The 22319-nt window shown below is 36.2% G+C and overlaps 1 protein-coding gene across 4 annotated transcripts in view; it reads left to right on the top strand.

The window, feature by feature from the left end:
• GOLGA4 (golgin A4) overlaps positions 1–22319 on the top strand; it is a 113843-nt gene that overhangs the window by 44242 nt on the left and 47282 nt on the right. For all 4 annotated transcript variants that reach the window (XR_003796798.1, XM_029243980.1, XM_029243979.1 and 1 more), the window contains 7 exons: positions 749–805; positions 4031–4129; positions 4739–4868; positions 6323–6510; positions 6799–6882; positions 9106–9253; positions 19624–19802. Coding sequence is in view for 3 of the 4 variants with exons in the window: in XM_029243980.1 (XP_029099813.1) it covers positions 749–805; positions 4031–4129; positions 4739–4868; positions 6323–6510; positions 6799–6882; positions 9106–9253; positions 19624–19802 (885 nt within the window). In the remaining variant the exon portion in view is untranslated. The remainder of the gene's footprint in view (positions 1–748; positions 806–4030; positions 4130–4738; positions 4869–6322; positions 6511–6798; positions 6883–9105; positions 9254–19623; positions 19803–22319) is intronic.

Genomic DNA, 22319 nt, shown 5'->3' on the forward strand with positions numbered 1-22319 from the left:
TTTCCCTTCTACTTTTTAAATACCTGCAGAGATCTCTGTTTCTTATTATATCAGGGTCCAGAAATAAGCATCCTCTCTGTTTCCTGAGGCTGCTGCTTGTAAAGCCCTTGGTTAAGTGTGTGGAGAGAAGAAGGTATTATAGCTCTTCTGGTGACTGAAGACACTAATTATAGAACCAGGAAGTTATTTGTAAAGTGAGATTTGGTAAAATTAATTTCCCCGTGTACATTATTTTAAAATACCGAATCTGCCATAAATATTAGTCTCCTTTGAGTACGACATTAAATTTTCTGGCTTTGGTCTGGAATATAATCAACTGAGAATGATAACACCAGTTACTTATTGCTGATTCAGTGTTCTAATTGTCCATAACAAGTGTGAAAATTAGATTATTACAAATGAAGTTTTTAGTTTAATATTTTCTTAAACATGTGGTCTGTATAAATTGGGGGTAGTTCTCATTTAATCCATTGTACTATTAATATTCCATAAGTTCATTCTCAAAAGGTCATTTTATTCCTAAATTCTGTGAGTACCTTGCTTGTGTTTCTATGAATTGTCTTATGGATTTTTATTTTGAGATTACATAATTCTACCACTAGGTGGCAGTAGAGAGTTTGGGTTGCATAGTTGCAAAAGTAAAGGGTGTTGGAGATAAAATTCAATGATTTGTGATCTTTTAAACTTGCTTTTCACTACTATGTCATGTGGTTGTTTGAACCAGCTTCTTTTTCCTTTTAAATTAAAGGGTATATTAAGTCAGAGTCAGGATAAAGCACTTCGGAGGATTGGAGAGTTAAGAGAGGTAAGTTGTCACTAGTACTTTGAGAAGAGTAACTAAATCTCTCATATTTATCAGAACTATTGTATGTATTTGGATAGTTTCATATCTACTACATTAGTTACAGTGAAAATTAACCAGTCCAAGCTACAAGAACAGGGATCAATTCTTATAGTTTTTATTTGTGTGGTTTTCCTGACATCTGTTGGTGGAATTACAGGCAGACCTAGTTGTTTTTTTTTAACATCTTTATTGGTGTATAATTGCTTTACAGTGTTGTGTTAGTTTCTGCTGTATAACAAAGTGAATCAGCTATATGCATACGTACATCCCCATATCTCCTCCCTCTTGCGTCTCCTTCCCACCCTCCCTATCCCACCCCTCTAGGTGGTCGCAAAGCACTGAGCTGATCTCCCTGTGCCATGCAACTGCTTCCCACTAGCTGTCTATTTCACATTTACACGTAGTGTATATATGTCTATGCTACTCTCTTACTTCGTCCCAGCTTACCCTTCCCCCTCCTCGTGTCCTCAAATCCATTCTCTACATCTGTGTCTTTATTCCTGTCCTGCCCCTAGATTCATCAGAATCATTTTTTTTTTTTTAGATTCCATATGTATGTTAGCATACGGTATTTGTTTTTCTCTTTCTGACTTACCTCACTCTGTATGACAGACTCTAGGTCCATCCACCTCACTACAAATAACTCAATTTCGTTTCTTTTTATGGCTGAGTAGTATTCCATTGTATATATGTATATGCCACATCTTCTTTATCCACTCATCTGTTGATGGACACTTAGGTTGCTTCTATGTCCTGGCTATTGTAAATAGTGCTGCAGTGAACATTGTGGTACATGATTCTTTTTGAACTATGGTTTTCTAAGGGTATATGCCCAGTAGTGGGATTGCTGGGTCATATGGTAGTTCTGTTTTTAGTTTTTTAAGGACCCTCCGTACTGTCTTCCATAGTGGCTGTAGCAATTTACATTCCCACCAGCAGTGCAAGAGGGTTCCCTTTACTTCACACCCTAGATTTGTTCTCAGTGGCCCCAAGGGTCTAATCAGAACTTCCTGAAAGTGGAAGGTAACCCCAGATACTAGGGTCTAGTTCTGGAGCTAGTGAGATCTCTATCATGGTGGTGTTGGACAGCTGGCTAGCCAGCCTGTGGGCTGTAGTCAGGATATAAGTTGACAGTTCTTAAGTTCCTTTATAACTGTGGTCTTTATTGTTTATGGAGTACTTATTGGTTGAATAGTCTAATGTAGCAGGAGGAGGGAGAAGGGGACATGATTAAAAGATGTTTCTGGGGAATTCCCTGGTGGTCTAGTGGTTAGGATTCAGTGCTCTCACTGCCATGGCCTGGGTTCAATTCCTGGTTGGGGAACTGAGGTCCTGCAAGTCGTGAGGCAAGGTCAAAAATAAAAGATGCTTTTGTTGTATCCAAGGACTTCTTACCCTAAGATGAGGAGATGAAAACGTTCAAAACCTGAAAATCATAATATAAATTGAGAAGTTTTTGTGGGCTGGTAGGGATGCCATGTAACAGAGTCTAGTATGGTAGAATGTAGAAAATTATTTGGAAGAAATGAATTGTAAAGAAAGTAAAGGACTGCATTGCTATTAAGGAGATGTGCAGCTGGTCCTTACTAGAGAATTGACCTGTGCAGAGTCATGGGTGGGGGAACAGTGCTTTCCAGACTTTTGGATTTCAGGGACTGAGAAATTAATTACCTTCCAGTTCCTTCCAGAAATGGGGGAAAGGAGACTTGTCATGAGGCTACTTTTATTTTTTTCAAGTGAGGACATTGAGAATAAGGAACCAGATTCTTTTATTGTCATTATTTCATGCAAGAAAGTTTTTTTTTAATAATAAAAAAAAGTTAGGAAGGACACAGTCTCAGAATAAAGTACAGTTGTTCAGATGAAAGAAATTTGGATCTAAGAAAAACATGTCTTGATCTGAAGACCAGTATTTGGAGACTCCTACTGCTGGGGGAGGTCAAGCCAGGAGTCTGTAGTGAGAGGAATAGTAAATGTGCTGAGATCTTGGGGCCATGTGGGTGTGGGGAAGAGTAGAGGACAGTTAATACCTCAGTGTTTTGAGAATTAGTAAGTTTGAAACAATTCAAGAAGAAGGCATTGCTTATAAGTCCTTGAAAGTAGTGTTTGAGGAAAGTTTTCTAGCAAATGTGTGAGGGATGGATTAAATCAGAGGTAGACTTGAGGTAAGAATTCTCTCTAGAAGGCTACTAAAGGAAATTAATCATCAAAATTATTAGAGATTGGGATTATGGTTTTGGATGTGGAAAAAGGACCTAAACATTGTAGAGAAAGTAATGAAAGAATTTGGTTATATGCAGAGGTCAACAAAAGATAAGTAAAATGTGACTTTGAATATTTTGAGCTTAGAGAATTAGAAAAGTAGGAATCCCAGAAAAATTGTGGGGTTTTGATGGGATATCCACTATGTTCCAGGTGTTATTCTGCAACATTCTAATGGAGCAAGTGTAAGGGAGAAGTCCTGAGGACACAGAACTGAGCCTAGAGGGATAATTGCCGAGAGAATCAGTGAAGGGCACAGTGGAAACTCTGAGAGACAGGAATATAGGTAGGAGCCCTGAAGCCGTAGAAAGCAGGTACCTCACTTGAGGAGGTGATGATTAGTGACTGGTATAGTGGAGAGGTAAAGACCATTGGATTTAGTTAGGGAGGCTCATTAATGACTTAAGGAAAGCAGCATGTAAGGAAGTTGAAATTTCACTGTTTGGTGATCAACTAGGTCAACCTTTTCATTTGAGGAGGCCTCTGATTTTGACTGTTGATCACTTTCATGTATTGGGAGGAGGAAGGTTCTATTGATTATCTATTTAGTATATAACAATTCAGTTTTAGATCAAGTGAATATAAGAGCACAAACAGTAAGATGTCTTAAAGTAGGATAAAATTTTACCTTTATCTTAAGTAACTAATTTTTTAATCCTCTTTACATAATGATCAATTCAGCAGTGATTACAGATCTATAAGTATACTTTTGCTTCTTGGATTTTCATATTCTTTAAGGAACAGAATTATTTGTTGGGGTAAGTACTAATGTTTTAAATGCTGATTATTCTTTAATTATTGTTGCTGATAACTTACCTTAAGAGTAATGCAAATCTGGATTGATCAGTTTTTAAACTTTGAAAATTTCAGGTTTGTATTTTTTGTTTTATAATGAAAACTGCTTATGAATCCTTTACATTTTAGGAGCTCCAAATGGACCAGCAAGCAAAAAAACATCTCCAAGAGGAGTTTGATGCATCTTTAGAGGAAAAAGATCAGTATATCAGTGTCCTTCAGACTCAGGTAAAAAAAGAAGTGTGGAATTTTTGGATAAAGAAAAATAAAGCGGTTTTGATGGGATATCTGATAGGTTCCAGATGTTTAAAAAATGGACTTTAAAAATATTTATTTATTTATTTGGCTGCATCGAGTCTTAGTTGCGGCGTGCGGGACTTCATTGCAGCACGCAGGATCTTTCGTTGTGACGTGCGAGCTTCTCTCTAGTTGGGCTCGTTGGCTCCACAGCTTGTGGGCTTAGTTGCCCTGCGGCATGTGGGATCTTAGTTCCCTTACCAGGGATCGAACCCGCGTCCCCTGCATTAGAAGGCAGATTCTTAACCACTGGACCACCAGGGAAGTCACAAAATGGCCGATTTTTAAAACTCTTTGCTTTTCCTCAATTAATTTTAAGGATAATTTTTGATTTATTGTATTTTCTGGCTACGATATCATTGAAAATAGCAAATATCAAAATCAGCAGCATTGGGAGTAAATTTTTTATTTTGATTTCCCCCCCTCCCCCATTATAGCAAAAAGGGTATCTTTTACTCTATTCCTTCTCTGTTTCAAGGAAAGCACTACTGCCAAAGTTTCTCTTGGTTTTTTTCTAATGAAGGACATTTTTTCTTTTAGGTTTCTTTGCTGAAACAGCGGTTACGAAATGGCCCGATGAATGCTGATTTACCAAAACCACTCTCGCAGATGGAACCAGAGGCTGAAGGCGTCACTAAAGAGAACACAGATGGTGATGTAGAGCCAGTAGGTAAGCTTCAGCTTGTCAGAAGGTTAGGTTAAAAACTAGAGGAGGATGGTGAGAGATTCTAGGGCAGGAAATAGTAGACATGGACTGAGGTAGAACTAAAGTGTCCCTGACCCTAATATTTCCAGAAAGATTCAACTGAGTCAATTTTAAAGATCTTATTGACTTAATTAGACCACTCATGAATCAGGCAGTACCCCTTCTAGCAGATAGAAAAGAGCTCTTGGGAGCTGTACAAAATGAAAGACTTTCATAAGCAGAAGGGAGTGGGACAAGGAAGTTACAGTAGCAAAAAGTAGATTGGTTGTGACAAGGTCCCTTTCCTTTAGGGGATGCAGGGGTCTGTCAGGCATGTGACCTCCCTAGTGTTGACCAGGTGATTCCTGATGCACTGGTTTCAGATTCCATTTCTGGGAGAGGCTGAAACTGTAATTAAGTCTCCGTTTGGTGATGCGAGGCTTAGCTTAAGCCTCCATTTTGGACCTGTTTTTTAGCAGATGCAAGAGTTTTGATGTTTTTTTGGCTCTTTGTTTATTGTTTTCCAGGAGAAAGTGAGTAATTGTTTTGACACTTGAAAGTTTGTGAGTAGCACCACATTTTCATTGTAATTGAAATTCATTATATTATGCTGTTTTACTGATAGCAGTAGCTAGATTTCATAGAAAAATGTTAAGTGTGTTCAAGATTAAGGAATATGCTCTTTGTCATTATTTGTTTCTTTTAGTTTTTAAGTATTATTGCTTACGTATTTCTACAATCAAAGATGCCAATATTTGCCCTATTATTTGCTTTGTAATTGTAAAAGAAGGAATAGTTAAATTATGTTTTAAAATCCAATTGTAGCCCTCCCTACTCTTTGAGGCTTCCCATTTTTAATTTACTAGCTTTATCACAAAGAGATTTGTGATAAACTTTTGGTCCAGCCAGTGCTGGAGTAAGGTGTTGAGCAGCCATTTATCTGAGCAACCAACCTGTAAGGGCTCCTGAAACACCTCTGGGCTATGTCATAAATGTAAGGAGATGGAGAAAGCTGTACTTGCCAGAACTCCTCTCTGGATGAGATTAGAATACTTTGGAAGGAATACGTTAGTGATCCTTTGGGGATTGGCGCTAAGACATTGGAGGCACTTGTAAAGAGCAAAAGAGGTCATCAAACTGTCTTTGAAGGAGGGTGGATTCAGTTAACATTAGTTAACTCTTGAGTGTTGTGTGCCATTTGGGTTGGGGTTGAACCACAGAAGAAGAGGTGAATGTACTACGTAGCTTCTTCAGCTGCAGATCACACAAATAGTGGCAGAGTAGAGGTTTGGAAGGGCACCCCTCTCTTCTCAATCTGGCTCAGAGTATAACAGAGTGTTGGAATGAGAATACAGTCCTGTGCACTAATGGAGTAGCTGTTCCCAGGGAGCCCTTAGATTCCTCACTGACTGCCCCTGCTTATGCTGCTTTATTAATAGTGGGAGATGGAGCTTCTGCTAAAACACTGGAAATACTTCAGCAAAGGGTTAAGCGTCAAGAGAATCTACTGCAGCGCTGTAAGGAAACCATTCGGTCGCATAAGGAACAATGTATGCTGTTAACCAGTGAAAAAGAAGCCCTGCAAGAACAACTAGATGAAAGACTTCAAGAACTAGAAAAGATGAAGGTAAAAGAGAAAATGATTGTGGTTTAACGCAGCCCTGTGATGCTAGATCCACAGGCCCCAGCGTGGCCTGCACTTCCTCTGGAAAGCCTTCCCCGTTCCTCCGTAGACAGCATGGAAAGGGCCCCTGAGTGCCCTGGGCTTCATAGCATTTACCATCCTTTTGACACATCCTGTGTTCTCTTCTCCTATTAGACTTGTAGGAGTATTCAAATTAGAGAAAATGTTTAGAGTTCTCATATGAGGAGAAGCTTTATTAGAGATGGAAATGAATTTTTAAAATTTTTTTAGGAGCTTCATATGGCTGAGAAGACTAAACTTATCACTCAGTTGCGTGATGCAAAGAACTTAATTGAACAGCTTGAACAAGATAAGGTAAAACAACAAAACTTATGATACTAAAATTTGTCAAGGGGCACCCCAGTTCATTTTTGGAAGCAATTGGAAGCATGCGGACTTCTACTTTCCAAAATTATTACAGCTGCTTCCATGAAAAATCTTTTTGTTTTAACTTCTAGATTTATAGAACCATTAGCATTAGTTTTGTATCATGTGAAGCTGAATCTGTGATTTCTTGATCCCAGTCAGCATTTTGATTTATAGATTAGAATACTGTTGCAAAAGAAATTTGTTTACAGAACATAACTACTTTTTAGAGAAAAGTTAAATTATTTACAGTTAAGGCATTACTAAATGTGAATGATATAAGTATTGTCTTTCAGATATAATGGAAACAGATTAATCTCACAGATAAATTGCCTAAAAAGTAAAGAAATGGTAATGTATACGTTAGCGTAAACAGATATTTCTTCAAATAAACTTTAGAATGTATAGGTGAGATTGGCAGTTTAGAGTTGGAACAGCAACTTTAGCTACGGCAGCAAAGACAGCTAAAAAATTCATGGGCAAAACAGTTTTGACCAAAGCCTTTCAGCACCGGGTTCTTGGGTCCTTTTTTTAAAAGTAGCTTCCAGTTAGTTCCACATCATCCACCGTGTTCTTTAATATGGTACTTTATAGCTGCAGTATTTTAAGTGGCCATGTAATTAAGAACATGTTAGAGCTGTTCTGCTATTGAAATGTATTGGCAGTTTTTTCATCCTATTCATTTTGCTGGATTCTATTCCATAAACTTCATGAAGGCCCTCTTTAAAAAAAAAAAACAAAACAACTTTTTATTATGAAAAACTTAAAACATTTACAAAAGTATAAAGATTAATAAAAGGAATTCCTGTGAACCCATCACCCAACTTCAACAGTTAACATCTCCTGGCTAATTTTGTTTCATCTGTACATTCCCAGCCCCCAGTACCCTCATCCCAAGATTGTTTTAGAGCAAATCTAAGAAATCTTATCATTTCTTCCATAAGTATTTTAATGGATATTTAAAATAAAGGTCTTTTTTTTTAATAAAAATATAACCACATTATCATGATCACATCTAAAAATTTAATAGCAATTCCTTAGTACAGTCAACTACCTAGACAGTTTCAGATTTTCCCTTTTGTCCCATACATTTCTTTCCCATTTTTATGAATCAGGATCCAAATGAGGTTCTTTCATTACAGTCGGTTGATGTGACTCTTAAGACTTCTTTTAATCTATAGATTCCACCTCTTTCTCTCTCTCTCTCTCTTTTCCATTGTGCTTTGGTTTTTGAAGAAACTGAAGGCCCACAATTTTCTTTTGGAATTTTGTATAATAATGCCCCACTTACCTGGTTTTTAATCTGTTCATTAATATTAGCCATCTGGAAGAGTCATACCCTAAAGCAAGGGTTGACAAACCCTGGAAGTAAGGTAATACTCTGCTTAATATCATAAAATAGCTGTCACAGAGTCTTATGTTTCAAGAGACAAGTTGAACCACCCATTTTTTGTTAGTTGCAAATGACTGATTTAATATATACTATTTGATTATATTTTCCCCCTAGCGACCTTCATTTCTTGTGTAGATTATCCAGAGAGTGGGAAGACAGTAGCAATTAGCAAATTGGAGGAATGCCTCACTGACAGTAATAAGGAGTGGTGTTGGGACCAGAGACTGTCACAAGAGGCAAGAGAAAAACCAGGTAGCTCTGTACCGCAGTCTTGGTCCATCCAGTGTGGCAGCAGTAACCTTATACTCTCAGCAGCCTCTGGGACTTTCCCCATGTTACAGCGCAGTTCAATAATAGTAGTTCATGATTGGTTCTGAGCCAAGTACTAAAGGTCATATTTTGTTGAAAATAAACTGTTTACTAAGATAGGGAAAATTATAGTAAACATTTATAGAAAGATTATAAAATCTTTTAACTAAAATGTGTTGTTAATAATTAAAATATTAAAGTTATTATTAAAATAATTTTTTATATTAAGAATACCCTGATATGCCAGGTAACTGAAGTTATTGTAGTATATAGTGTAGTATATACACAGGACACAGACTAAATACTAAATAAACTAAATACTAAATACTAAAAACTAAATACTAAAATAATTCGTATGCTGTACTTAGTAAGAGACATTATGTTTTCTGCCCTTTAAAGTAAGTTTGATATGTGCTATTGATAATGCAATTTTGTTACGCAAACGCTTTAGAGTCTGCACTTCTGTTTAGGGGATGGTAATAGCAGAGACAAAACGTCAGATGCATGAAACCCTGGAAATCAAAGAAGAAGAAATTGCCCAACTTCGTAGTCGCATCAAGCAGATGACTAGCCAGGGAGAGGAATTACGGGAACAGAAAGAAAAATCTGAAAGAGCTGGTAAGAACTCAGGGGTTACTTGTTTTATGTTAGAAATAAAAAATCATGTAAAGTGCTTGACCAGCCAACATTTAGAAAAATTAGTTGAATATGGATAAAAATGTTTAACTGTAGAGACTCTTTATAAAGACACTGTGGACTGTTCCTCAGAAGAGGCAGGGGTTGGTAAATTATGGCCTGTGGGTAAAATGCAGCCCATGCCTGGCCTGTTTATGTATAGCCCTGCAAAGCCTGAAGTATTTATTATCTGGCCTACTATAGAAAATGTTTGCTGACCACTGCCTTAGACTATCAAAATTCAGGTTTACAACTTTGAAGCTCCCCAAGTAGGCACAGCATGGTACATATTAAATAACTGCTACCTTTTGGATGCTCTAGGGTAAATAAAAAGTATAAGATGTAGTCTGCTTTTTAAGAGACTGATGGAATAATTCAGTGTTATACATAACTGCATTATGTTTTGACCCAATAAATGCTAGACTGTAAAGTGTAGAGACCAGTATTCAGCAAGGTATGATACTGAATAATGCTCGGAAAGAAAGCAGAGATGCTAGAAAGAGGAGAGAGCAGGGTGAACTGGTGCCTTCAGGTTAGTGAGGATGTGAGTTGACTTGGGCCTCAGATAATGAATAGAATGGGCCTAAACAGAGAGATGGGGGCAGCACATATTTCACATTTAAGGTCATAAACGGGCCCAGTGACCATAGCGGGGGTGTGTGTCAACTGGAAACCATTCTTGCTGAAGTGGGAAATGAAGTTGGATTGTGAAGGAACTGACTGTTAAAGTCTGTAAAAGTGAGTAGCTGAGTTTAGACTTTGGTAAACAAGGAAACCAGTAATAGGAAAGCATAATGTGATGGAAACCAGTGTTGTAGGTAGAAAAGAAATGAAGTGGAAAGTCAAACTTAAAAGCAAGGGTAGAAGTCCAGGCTTTGGGAACTGAGAGCTTTGGCCACCTTGACTAGGATGGTGGGTCTGGGAAGGAGAGGAAGAGTCAAATTTGCAGAATTTGCTATCCAGTTAACTTGGAGGGGCAGAAGAAAAGTAGGAGTCCAAGATGATGCCAGAGTTTTAAGGTTAGGAGGCCGAATGAATCAGGTGAAGTCAGAATAGGAAGTCTAAATGGGGACACTGAGGAATAGAGTGAAATGGTGAATTTGCTTAGATTCTTTGAATTTGGGCCTATCATGAGGTTTCCAGATGGAACTGACCTGTAGGAATTTGGAAATAAAAAATCGGAGCATCTTTTAGGAGTCGTTAGCCTAAGGTTGAAGCCTATGGTTCGATCTGTAGAAGAGGCTGATTTCTCTGAAAGATTGTTTTACTGGTAGTAGAAGCGGTGGTAGCCTTAGCGGCTGCTGCTGCTAATAGCCAGACTTACTTTATGCAAGGCTCTGTCATCAATGCTTTGCTCGTATTCACTTGTGTATGTATTTGTATTTAATCCTCAAAATTTCTATGACTTGGGTATTACTAATATCCTCATTTCACAAATAAGAAAGGAGACAAGAAAACCTAGGAACATAGAAGTTAAGTAACTTGCTTACGTTCACCCAGAGAGAGTAAATGTATAGTCAGGATTTGAATCCGGGCATTTTGAGTCCAGAGCCTATGCTCTTAACACAGAGATATTGAGTTTGGCAAAGAGACATAAATGAAAACAAAAAAAGTAACCTGAGAAGTCATAGGAATTGCGGATACTTATGCTTCTGGGGGAATATAGGAGGCATTTCCAAAAGTGGGGGAGGTAGGCTGAAGATTTTTTTAAATGTCTTTTAATTTGCATGAGGATTTGATTCCCAGGATGCAGTTTCAGAAATGATTTTAGAAACCAGATTGTAAGGTTTAAGGAAAGGAATGGGTCTGGATGAGAGAGGCAGTTGGTTGTGCTCATAAATATCTCCTCATCTCCTTATAGTTGTTTTATTGACAAGTGGCTGGGAAATTTAGAAATGTGCTCCCCAAAAGCCTAAGATTTCCCTTCAGAGAGCATTAATGGGTAGAATCTCTCAGATTATAATCTCTAAAGACTTTGCTGAAGCAGCTGGAGACTCGTGAGACGCTGTTAAACAGGTTTGCTTTCCGTGAGCAGAAAACCTAATGCAGAGTCTCAGCTTCTCATGTCAAGCCTTTTCATTTTTAGGACTGCTTTTGTTGACTCTTGTAGCCAGCTGAGAGAAAATAATGCCGGTCAGGGATTACATTTCCTTTTAAAATTGAGATGCATCTTGTGAGGAGGTAGAAACCCATGAATAACAAGTAAAAAGGGGCACATGATGAAAAGGCAGACAAAATATACAGTTAATTCATATGTAGGATAAAAATTTCCCAGGCTGCTGTTCCAGTCAACTCTTTTGTAATACAGCCTTCCTTCTCTTGCTTCTCCAAAGCACAGATGTATTTTGTCTTTATTTATTTATTTTTACAATTGAGGTATAGTTGATATACAATATTACATAAGTTTCAGGTGTACAACATAGTGATTCACAATTTTTAAAGGTTATACTCCATTTATAGTTATTACAAAACATTGGCTGTATTTCTTGTGCTGTACAATATATCTTTGTACCATATTTATGTTATGCATGGTAGATTGTACCTCTTATATATTTTGTCTTTAAATGTGATTTTCATAAAACTATATTTTTGTAATATTTCATAGCCTATAAGTTGAGAAACATCTGTTAATAATACTGTCAAAATATTTAAAGTTAATAAATACTTAAAGAGAGAATTAAGATTTACAGTTATTTAATAGATATATTTATTTTGGAAAGTCTTTGGATAACACGGTTATGAGTGCTTTTATAGATATTTTCAAAATTATATTTGTAGTCATAATTATTGAGGTTTATGATAGAAAGTTGTAACAGACTGATTCCATATTGAAGATGTTGCCCTTTAAATCTATAATGAAAGTTAGTTTTGTGCATCAACTGAATTTCATCTAATGGCTTTCGTTGAGTCTGAACAGAATTGTTCTAATATAATGTGATTCTTAGTTCAAATATAAAATGCATTTGCCAATTGACAGAAAAGTCCCAATTTGGTACTAAAAGTGAGAAAAGGTCTTTGTAAAGGAAATAGAGTTTTCATAAATTTTTATAAACATCATTTGGCTCTTGGAGAATTCAGTTGCTCTGTTAAATGTTTGTCTTTCTCTTTCTTAGATTTAAAATTCTAAAGGCTAAAAAACACATAAGAGCTGGCCATGTGAAGGAAACACTAACATTAAAGTTTGTGGTTGTTAAGGTTTTTAGAAGTAAATGTGCCTACATAAAATAATTATCAAAGGATCTGAACTCTCCTAATGCATTTTTAATTGTAAAAAATTTAACTCATATATTTAGCAGTTCTTGACATGTGGATATTAGTAGACAAATGGCTACTTTTGGGGGCTCACTTATTCTGGAGATCAAAATGTGGCTCAAATACATTCCTCACTACTTTTCTTAGAAAACAGTCTATTGCACTGCTTCTCATAGTTTTTCTAGACAAACTGTGATGATTCTCATATGTTGGAGGACAAAGGAAATCTGAGTGTCTCTGATTTTAAAAAGAATAATACTATCATAAAATACCAAGACTATGGGAATATGGTAACATGCCTACTTGATGCTGTATCAGCTTGTAGTACTTACTCTGCTCTACAGTGGAACTGGTAGGCATGTTTTCTGAAGTACAATACTATAGCACTTTTGTTAAAATTATTTCAGTGAATAAAGAAAACCAAAAATAAATATATTTGTTACAACCATTTTACTACAACTGTTGATAGTATTCCTTTCTAGGTGTTACTTAAAAACAGATGGTCATATCTTCAAGTAACCAGATTTTAAATTTGGAGAATTCTGGTGATTCAGCTTAAGTATGTGATGGTGGTTTTTTAGGTACTAGGTACTATTACTAATTGTCTAGAATATTACCTCTTCAATGCAGCACTGGTGCAGAATGTTAATGCTGCTAAAGTTCACGCTAGACCTTGGGTATTCTTTGTGTGCATGTGTGTGTATGTTTTACCTAGGATAGGAGGTAGAGTAGCTGGCTAATCATTAACGTAGTGTATTACCCAAAAATTGGAAAATAGAGAAAATGAAAGCACGTTGCTGTTGTTTCAATACACTTCCAGTTAGTCTTTTCTCAATCCTTATTTTATACGATTGTAATCATAATTGTCCATATAATTTTGTATGCTCCTTTTTCTTTATTTAGCATTATATTAGGAGTAGTTTTACATGTTGCTAAAGTACTAACATTTTAATGGCTTTGTCAGAATGCATGTACATCATTAACCATCTCCCTGTTGATCAGCACCTAGATTATTTTCTACTTTCACTATTCTGAATAATACTGTAACAACTTTGTAATACAGCTTATTCCATCCTTGAATTTTTTCTCTGGATAAAGTCTTCCCCATAGACTTTTAGTCTTTTTTGTTAATTACCTTTAAGAGATTTAAATATAGCCATTACAAAAAAGAACCCATATCATAGTATTAACACCCTGTCCTTAAAATGTTCTTGCCTACAACTGTGCAAAATGAGTAAAATATTCTGCTCAGATTAGGAAAGTTTCCAGAGCGCACTGACTTTTGTAAAACCTGTTTCCATTTCATGTACCCTGTCTTTGCTGAAGTTCTGTGTTTTATGATTGTCTGCATTTTAAAATGTAGAGTAACTCACAACATTCTTTGCTTTTTTATTGTCATGTTGTGTTTGTGCAGGAAATAAGTTTCTTTTTCATTTGTATAGTATAAACCTGATATACCAAAGACATTCAGTGGAACATTTATTTGAAGGACCCTTTAAAATAGAGTTTATTTTTAAATAATGTATAAGATTTATGCATATTTGTATAACACACAAAAATCACATGTGTATTTAGGTGCTTTGTTAGTTGTTGATAATTTATGTAACAGAGTTTTCTTGGAGTCTTAAGTCTCACAAAACATCTTATTTTTGTGCATCCACACATGCCAATAAGTGAATCATGGTGCCTTTCCCAAGCCTTGTATGAACAGGACTGGGGTAAGGGCTGTTTTTTCTTATCATGGGTACTTTGAATAAGCTTTACAAAGAAAATTCCATGTTTCTCAGGCAAAAGAGTATGAATTAAAGTTGAATTTAAGTATGCCATGTTAGGTGAGTAGTATGTACACATTTTGGCACTGAATGAACACCTGATGGAAAATTTTATTATTTTAAATGGAATTAGATTTTAATTTAATATAAGTTTTTTATTTCACAGTCGTGTATTTGTAGGTGCTTGATACATTTCTACAATAGTAGCTGTACATACAAACCTTTAGAAAGTCATTGACAGCCTGCACTTATTTATGTCCCTAGCAATGTCACTGTTACTGGAAAGCACCAGCAACTAGAGGAACACATTTCTTTGCTACAGAATCATATTTTCCATTTAATTAAATTTACTTAGCTTTAGCCTAATATTTTTCAAGATCATCCTGATGTTTTCAAAGTATTTGATAGTAAATTTGCATGGTTAATGTAAGGAGTGCATGAAATTTGGATAGATCTATAAAAATTTTAAAGGTCAAAGCATAGTTAATCCTTAGAGTGAATCCTGTTATGTATTTTGGGAAGTGGCTTGAAAAGTAGATTTCCATTGCACATGTGATATTAAATTTCTGAAGGCCCCAACTATTAAATTTCTGAAGGCCCCAAGTATTGCAATATCTGGTTTATGCCACTAGGTGGTAGCATTATTTTATTTTCATTTATGTAAACTCTAGACCAGTGGTTTTCAAACTTTTTAATCACAGGGATCTCCTTACACTCTTAAAGCTTACTGAGGTTTCCAAAGAGTATTTGTTTGTGTGGGTTATATGGATTGATATTTATTATATTAGAAATTAAAACTAAGAATTTTTTTAAAAGTTCATTTTAAAATAACAATTATAAACCTATTACATGTAAGTATTGAATACTTTTATGAAAATTACCCATATTTCCCAAAACACAATTTAGTGTGAAGAATGGCATTGTTTTACATTTTTGCTTATCTTATTGTTTGGCTTAATAGAAGATAGCTGTATTTTCATGCCTGTTTCTACATTCAATCTGTTGTGATAGGGTCACAGAAAGGGTCTCATGACCCTAGGATTTGTGGACCACACTTTGAAAACTGCTGCTCTAGACTTTTGCTTTTATTCACAAAAGACACTTGATGATTGGATGGGAATTCTGATAAATCTTTGTGTTGTTTTTTTCTGTTAATTTGCCTTTCATTCATTTCATAGTACTAGCTGTGTTTTTCTGGTTTTATATCACATGCATTTTAGCAGCTTTTTTGCTGGGATAAAGAAATAAGCACTGGCTTACTTATTCATTCTTGATGTTATTAATCAGCTTCTTAGTTAATCTAGAGGTGGCAGCCTTTCCACATTTCTGCCTCTTTGCTTCTTCCCTGCAGGGGGAGTAGAGTGGGTCTTGTTATTTTTACAGTAAAGTGTCCCCTGGGACAGTGCAACAAAACAGTAATGCTGCCTAGAATCTCAGAATTCCGGCATTTGTTATTTATTATGATTGGTTAGGACATTGAGAATGAGGAGGGGGAAGGACAGTGAAGTGGCAAAAGCAAATGCCACATTCTTCCTAGCTTAGCCTGAGGATTAGTTCTTTTATACACCTCCCCCCCACCCCCCACCCCGCCTGCCTTATTACTTCAACTGTCTTTTTGTGAAATATTTTCTTTATATCACCCAATGCCTAACATATGCTTGGCAGATGTCAAACATCTAATAAATATATGATGAATGAATGGTTGGATTATTGAGCTGTAGATTGCCAACCTTTCTCATGTAACTCATATAGTGAGCATTTGTCCATTTTCATAATTCCCATGGATGTGAGTAAACCTCATCTGAAGGGGAAAGTGATAAGCCAGCAATAAAAGGTCTGCCCTGTGTTTTTTCTTAACTGATAGAGGACCATTCTTAAGGTACATTCAATTTTTTCTAGAAATATTTTCAAAGTTTTTTTTTTTTTTTTTTAAAGCAAAAATTGCCTGAGATACATTGAATTTTGCTTTGGAAGAACACAACGTGTTCTTGCAACATTTGGCGGCAGTTCGTGCTTAGCCTTCCTGTTGGTGTGTGCTGTGACCATGGTTTCTCTGTGCACTCTTGCATGTTGGCAGAAGACTTGTCAGCTGGGGCTGTTGCACGCTTTCTTTCTCCCCACTCACTTATCCTGTGTTGGTAATTGGAAGACAAATAATGTAGACATTCAGAACATACTTCTTTAGTACTCAACATTAAAATCCTAGCATAGTTTCATTTTGGAAAGAGTGGGGAATTCACTTGAGAATATTATAGGCTAAGGACACCACTTTACTATGTCTGGTGGTTGCAAGATCAGAAGGTGAGATGTTTCTGGTTAGTAAGTAAGCTCTCAGTATATCCTCCTTCAACATTGAAATGGGACTCGTTGGACACAGACTTCCTGTAAGGAAGTGGCTTCATTTGTGGTAGAGTGTAGAGTGGGTTTGAAATAAGTTTTCTGTATGTGGATATAGAAATATGTTTTATTGCCTCTTTAAAATTTTATTTTATTTTGGGGGGACTTAACATTTTCATAAAGCAAGATGGAGGTGGAAAGCAGTGAGTTTTTGTATGTCTGTCAGAGGTATAATAACATGCTGCATTTTGTTGAGAGTTAGAAGCCATCAGTAATTGATTGGTTCAGAAATTCTGGTTTAGTAAGGTATATTATTGCTCAGCTGAGCTTGATCAATGTCAGCATTCTTGGTTTTAAAAAATAATGCAAGGTAAGGATTGTTCCTTAAATCCTGTATATTTAAGTTGATTTATCATCTGAAGGCAAAGTTGGATGACTCAGTTGTTACATTTGAATGAGGACATCTCAAAGGTGTCTTTTTAGGTATAAAATTATATGGTTCTCTGACAAGGTGGCAGAAGGTAGGAAGAAAGGATTAAATTTAGATGAAAAGAACTTTGGAACCAGATCTGTCCTACCTTAATCATTATATGATGGATAATCAAGTGACTTAGGAAAGCTATTTTGGAGGATTAAACACTAAAATTAGAATATAATATAGGAGAATATACTAAAATTTACTGAGTATGGTTAGAAAAGTTAACTATTGGAAAATTATATCCAAATAGGAACTTTGTGGCATAGATTTTTTTGTTATTTGAGAAAGTGAGAGCACTACATCTATTTTTATACTATATCGGATTCTGGAATTTAAAGAAAACAATGAAAATTCACTTGGTATTGACTGTGTACAGTTTTGTTTTATTTTGCTTAATTGACAAAAGTTTTCCATTTAAAACTGTCTTGCTGGAAGAATATCAAAACTATTTTCAGGTTCTCTAGAGCCTGATTTAAGATATTTCTGTGAAGTGCTTAGAAGTGCTAATGTAAGTGCAATCTTACATGCCAAATATTAGCAGTAAGGAAAAGATTGTGATGACATCTAATAAGCATTTTAAAATATCGTCATTCCATTTTTCCATGTTTTTCTTTCCCAGATTTAAACCTTCAGCTCAAACTAAGCAGTAAGCACTCTGCTACAGAATTTCTTTCCCGTAATTGATCAGTTTACTCCACTTGTTTTTGAGAAACTAGGAAACTAATTTCTTATTCCTAGCAAGAGGAGCTTCTTCATGCTCGACACCAGAATTTATAGGAAAAGAATATCTAACTAAAACAAAGAGCATTTCCCTTTAAATACTTTATTTACCAACATATTTATGTCTAAGGATTATCATCTTGGTGTTTGTAGGCAAATATCAATAAAGTTGGAGTAGGAATCTTTAAAAATAATTTCAGCTAATTAATATGCCTTTGAAATTTAGACCTTATTTGAACTATAGTTTTATACTTTGTGCATATAAAATGAATAAATTGGGTAGGTTTTTTTAATATCAAAAACATGGTTGCCAGAGAAGTGTTTTTGTTTTTTGTTTTGTTTTGTTTTTTAATGTAGTGAGCAAAATAAGTTGTGTTTCTTGGTTGTTACCAGAATTCAGCTTTTCTCTTGCCTTTTTCTGTACCTACTATAGTTCATCATTAAGAAAATGCTTTAGAATACGTGTTTGCTTCAGGTATGCAATTCCTTTGCCCAAACCACTGTCTGTTAAGTCAAATTGTGGTTAATAAAGGGGCTTTTAAATGAGATATCATAGGTTGAAGTTCCACATTTCTTATACCACTGGGAGTGAAAATACTACACATGTCAATGAACTGTCACCTCTGGATATATGTTTCTTAAAAGGATTAAAACCCATCTTGAAATTTGATGTTTTATTTATAGTTCGTCTCTTTGGTAAAGGGAAGTCTGGTGTCTTCTAGTCTATGAGGACTAAAGGAAATAGTCTAGGATGATAATAGCCGTAGGATTTTCACAGGCTACTATTCTGTCAGTAGAGAGAGAAAGAAGGGGAGAGAGAGGGAAAGTGTATGTTTGCACGCATATGCAGTGCACACAAACATATATACACACACACATATACATAAATACACAGACATATATATTTTGGTGTCAAGTTACCCAGCTCTTGCACCCATCATATATGACTTTAGTTGATACTAGATGAGCTGTCCTTAAAGATCTTACTACTCTAGCCTAGATGATTGTTTATTAAGGGCCTGAATTCTTACTTATTTCACCCAAGAACTCCCTGCTGGTAGTGCCTTTTTATACACGTTGAATCAGGTAAAGATTTCTTTCTAGTTAACTACACTAATTCGAAACTTACACAGTAGTAGGTTTCATATCAAAATACGTTGTTTAAATATGTGATTCAGGCAGTAAATATTAAAAAAAAAACCTGCTGTTATCATATGGTTAAGAGGTTTTTAAAAATAAGATTATTCAAAGAATAATTTTTTCATTCTTAAAAATGTCCTAGTGAGTATATAATAGTATTACCTAATTATTGATAATTATTAGATAATTATTAGATAATTGATAATAATTAGATAAGAACTGCATCACAAACAAAAAAGCAATTGGAATTATATACTACAGAAGTAGGTACAAGTCTTCATTTCTTTGAATTTGCTATCCATAAGGACACTTGTGGGGAGAGTGGGCAATCTTTAGTAATTTAATATTTTTTCTAATATTTTTTCTAACTTCTGAGCTTAAGTTCATATAAGCAATCTTAAGATCTGAATCCAGAACTCAATGACAAATTGCTTTTAGTGACTGGACATTTCTGTGGCTTTTAACTACTCAAATATCTCTTGGCTTAAAACAGTGATGAGTTTTTTAACCTCTTCTGCTACTGCTGCTCTTAGTTCCCATAAATTGAATGTAAAACACTTTAGCTCAATGATAGTATTTCTTGAGATACTTGTTTTCTGCTGTTTTCATTGTAGCTTTTGAGGAACTTGAAAAAGCCTTGAGTACAGCCCAAAAAACAGAAGAAGCACGGAGAAAAATGAAAGCAGAAATGGAGGAGCAAATAAAAGCCATTGAAAAAACAAGTGAGGAGGAGCGTAACAGACTTCAACAAGAATTAGGCCACGTGAAACAGGAGGTTGTTCATGTAATGAAAGTAAGAATAATTCTGGATTGAAATGGGCTACGGCAGTGTTGAAACTTAAGTCTTAGGCTTTTCCTACATCTTTGATAGTAAAGAAGAGTTAATTTGTATTTTGTTGGAGACCTTGATCATTTCGTGATGTTTAGATTATAGGAAAAAAGCACTTTGATAGAGAAATGAATGTGTACCTTTTTGGCTATACTTCCCAGAGATAGTCTCTGCATATAATTTCTCTCTTATGTTTTCTAATCCTCTCTTTAATTAATTAACTAAGTTATTTACTTGGCTACATTGGGTCTTACTTGCAGCACATGGGATCTTCATTGTGGCGTGTGGGATCTTCTGTCGTGGTGCGCAGACTTCTCTAGTTGTGGTGCGCAAGCGCGCAGGCTCAGTAGTCGCGGCACGTGAGCTTAGTTGCCCCGCGGCATATGGGATCTTAGTTCCCTGTCCAGGGATCAAACCCACATCCCCTGCATTGGAAGGTGGATTCTTAACCACTGGACCACCGCGGGAGTCTCTTTATTTATTTATTTTTTAAACACGAAAGGTGGCATGTTATTTTTACTGATCTGTATTTTGCTTTTCCACGTATTGTCTTGGAGGTTGTTCTTTATTATTGAGTTGATAATGATGCCCCATTTGTTTTAAAGACTGCTCAGGACTTCATTGTATGAATAGCTCACAATTTAATCAGTCTTCTGCTGATGGATATTTAGGCTTTCAGTTTTTACTGCTGGAAATTGTGAATATCCTTATCATATTTGCTCACATCTGTGTTTCTTTAGAATAGATTCCTAGAAGTGGAATCTAGGAAAAAATTACATGTATTTATAATTATTGGATAGTTGCTACAAGCTCAATGGAGGACAGTTTATACTTATGAGCAATGTATTAGAATATGTTCCCCCCCTCACAAAGATGGTATTACCTGAATTTTTTTATCTTTCCAAGCTAAGTTAAAATAATGACATCATTGCAGTTTTTTAAAAAAAATAAATTTATTTGTTTATTTATTCTTGGCTGCATTGGGTCTTCATTGCTGCGCGCGGGCTTTTCTCAAGTTGTGTCGAGCAGGGGCTACTCTTCATTGCGGTGTGCGTGGGCTTCTCACTGCAGTGGCTTCTCTTGTTGTGGAGCATGGGCTCTAGGCACGTGGGCTCAGTAGTTGTGGCTCGCGGGCTCTAGAGCGCAGGCTCAATAGTTGTGGCGCATGGGCTTAGTTGCTCCGCGGCATGTGGAATCTTCCTGGACCAGGGCTCGAACCCATGCCCCCTGCATTGGAAGGCGGATTCTTAACCACTGCGCCACCAGGGAAGTCCTGTAGTTTTAATGTGCATGTCTCTTACCAGTACAACAAACATGTTTTTGTATGTTTACAGGAATTTATAGTTTTCCTTTTTGAGTCGCCCGATCAGATCCTTGATTCATTTTCCTCTTGGGCTGTTGGCCTTTTTGTGATTTGTAGAAGCTTTTTACCTATAGTAAGAATTAGCCATTGGATATAAGGTGTGTTTATCCAAATAATTTTCTCAGTTTGTTATTTGTTGTCTTTGTTTATGATTTGCTTTTGTTTTGGGTTTTTTTTTGGCTATACAGAAAGTTTTCTTTTCCTTAAATGCTATCTGGATTTTGTTCTGCTTTAAAAACACATTCTCAGTTGAGATGAAAAATTTTTTTTTTATTTTTCTCATCTAACACTTTTTTTTTTTTCTTTTGTATCCTTTGACCAACATCTTCCCATTTCTCCATCCCCAGACCTGGTAACTTTGCCTTCCATCCCACCAAGTTTTTTTTTAATTTATTTATTTTATTTTATTTGTGTTTGGCTGTGTTGGGTCTTCGTTGCTGTGCACGGGCTTTTCTCCAGTTGAGGTGAGCGGGGGCTACTCTTTGTTCTGGTGCGCAGGCCTCTCACTATGGTGGCTTCTCTTGCTGCAGAGCATGGGCTCTAGGTGTGCGGGCTTCCGTACTTGTGGCTCACGGGCTCTAGAGCCCAGGGTCAGTAGTTGTGGTACACGGGCTTAGTTGCTCCGCGGCATGTGGGATCTTCCCGGACCAGGGCTTGAACCCATGTCCCCTGCATTGTCAGGCAGATTCTTAACCACTGCGCCACCAGGGGAGCCCTCTCATCTAACACTTTTATGTTTTCATTTTTTATGGTTAAATCTTTGATCCAACTGAAATTTATTTAGTGTGAGGAGTGAGGTAGGGATCCAACTTAAATTTTTTCCAAATGACTACCTAGTAGCCTTCAAATCATTTCTTTAATAGCGCATGTTTTCCCTTCTGACATGCCATACTACCTTTATTACATACTAAATTATTGTAGTGCTACGTATGGGCCTTCTGGATTCTCTGTGCTGTTCCACTGCTTTGTCTGACTATGTGCTGGTATTACACTAATACCAGTTTTATAATATGTTTTAGTTTTATAATGTTCTACTATTTGGTAGCCTCTCCTTGTTATTCTTATTTTTCAGAAGAGATCAGCTATTCTTGCATGTTTATTTTGTCCAGTGGGCCTTC

This window comes from Monodon monoceros, unplaced genomic scaffold (assembly GCF_005190385.1).
Source record: "Monodon monoceros isolate NGI ecotype Baffin Bay Population unplaced genomic scaffold, NGI_Narwhal_1 Super_Scaffold_3, whole genome shotgun sequence".
In the NCBI taxonomy this organism is placed as follows: Eukaryota; Metazoa; Chordata; class Mammalia; order Artiodactyla; family Monodontidae; genus Monodon; species Monodon monoceros.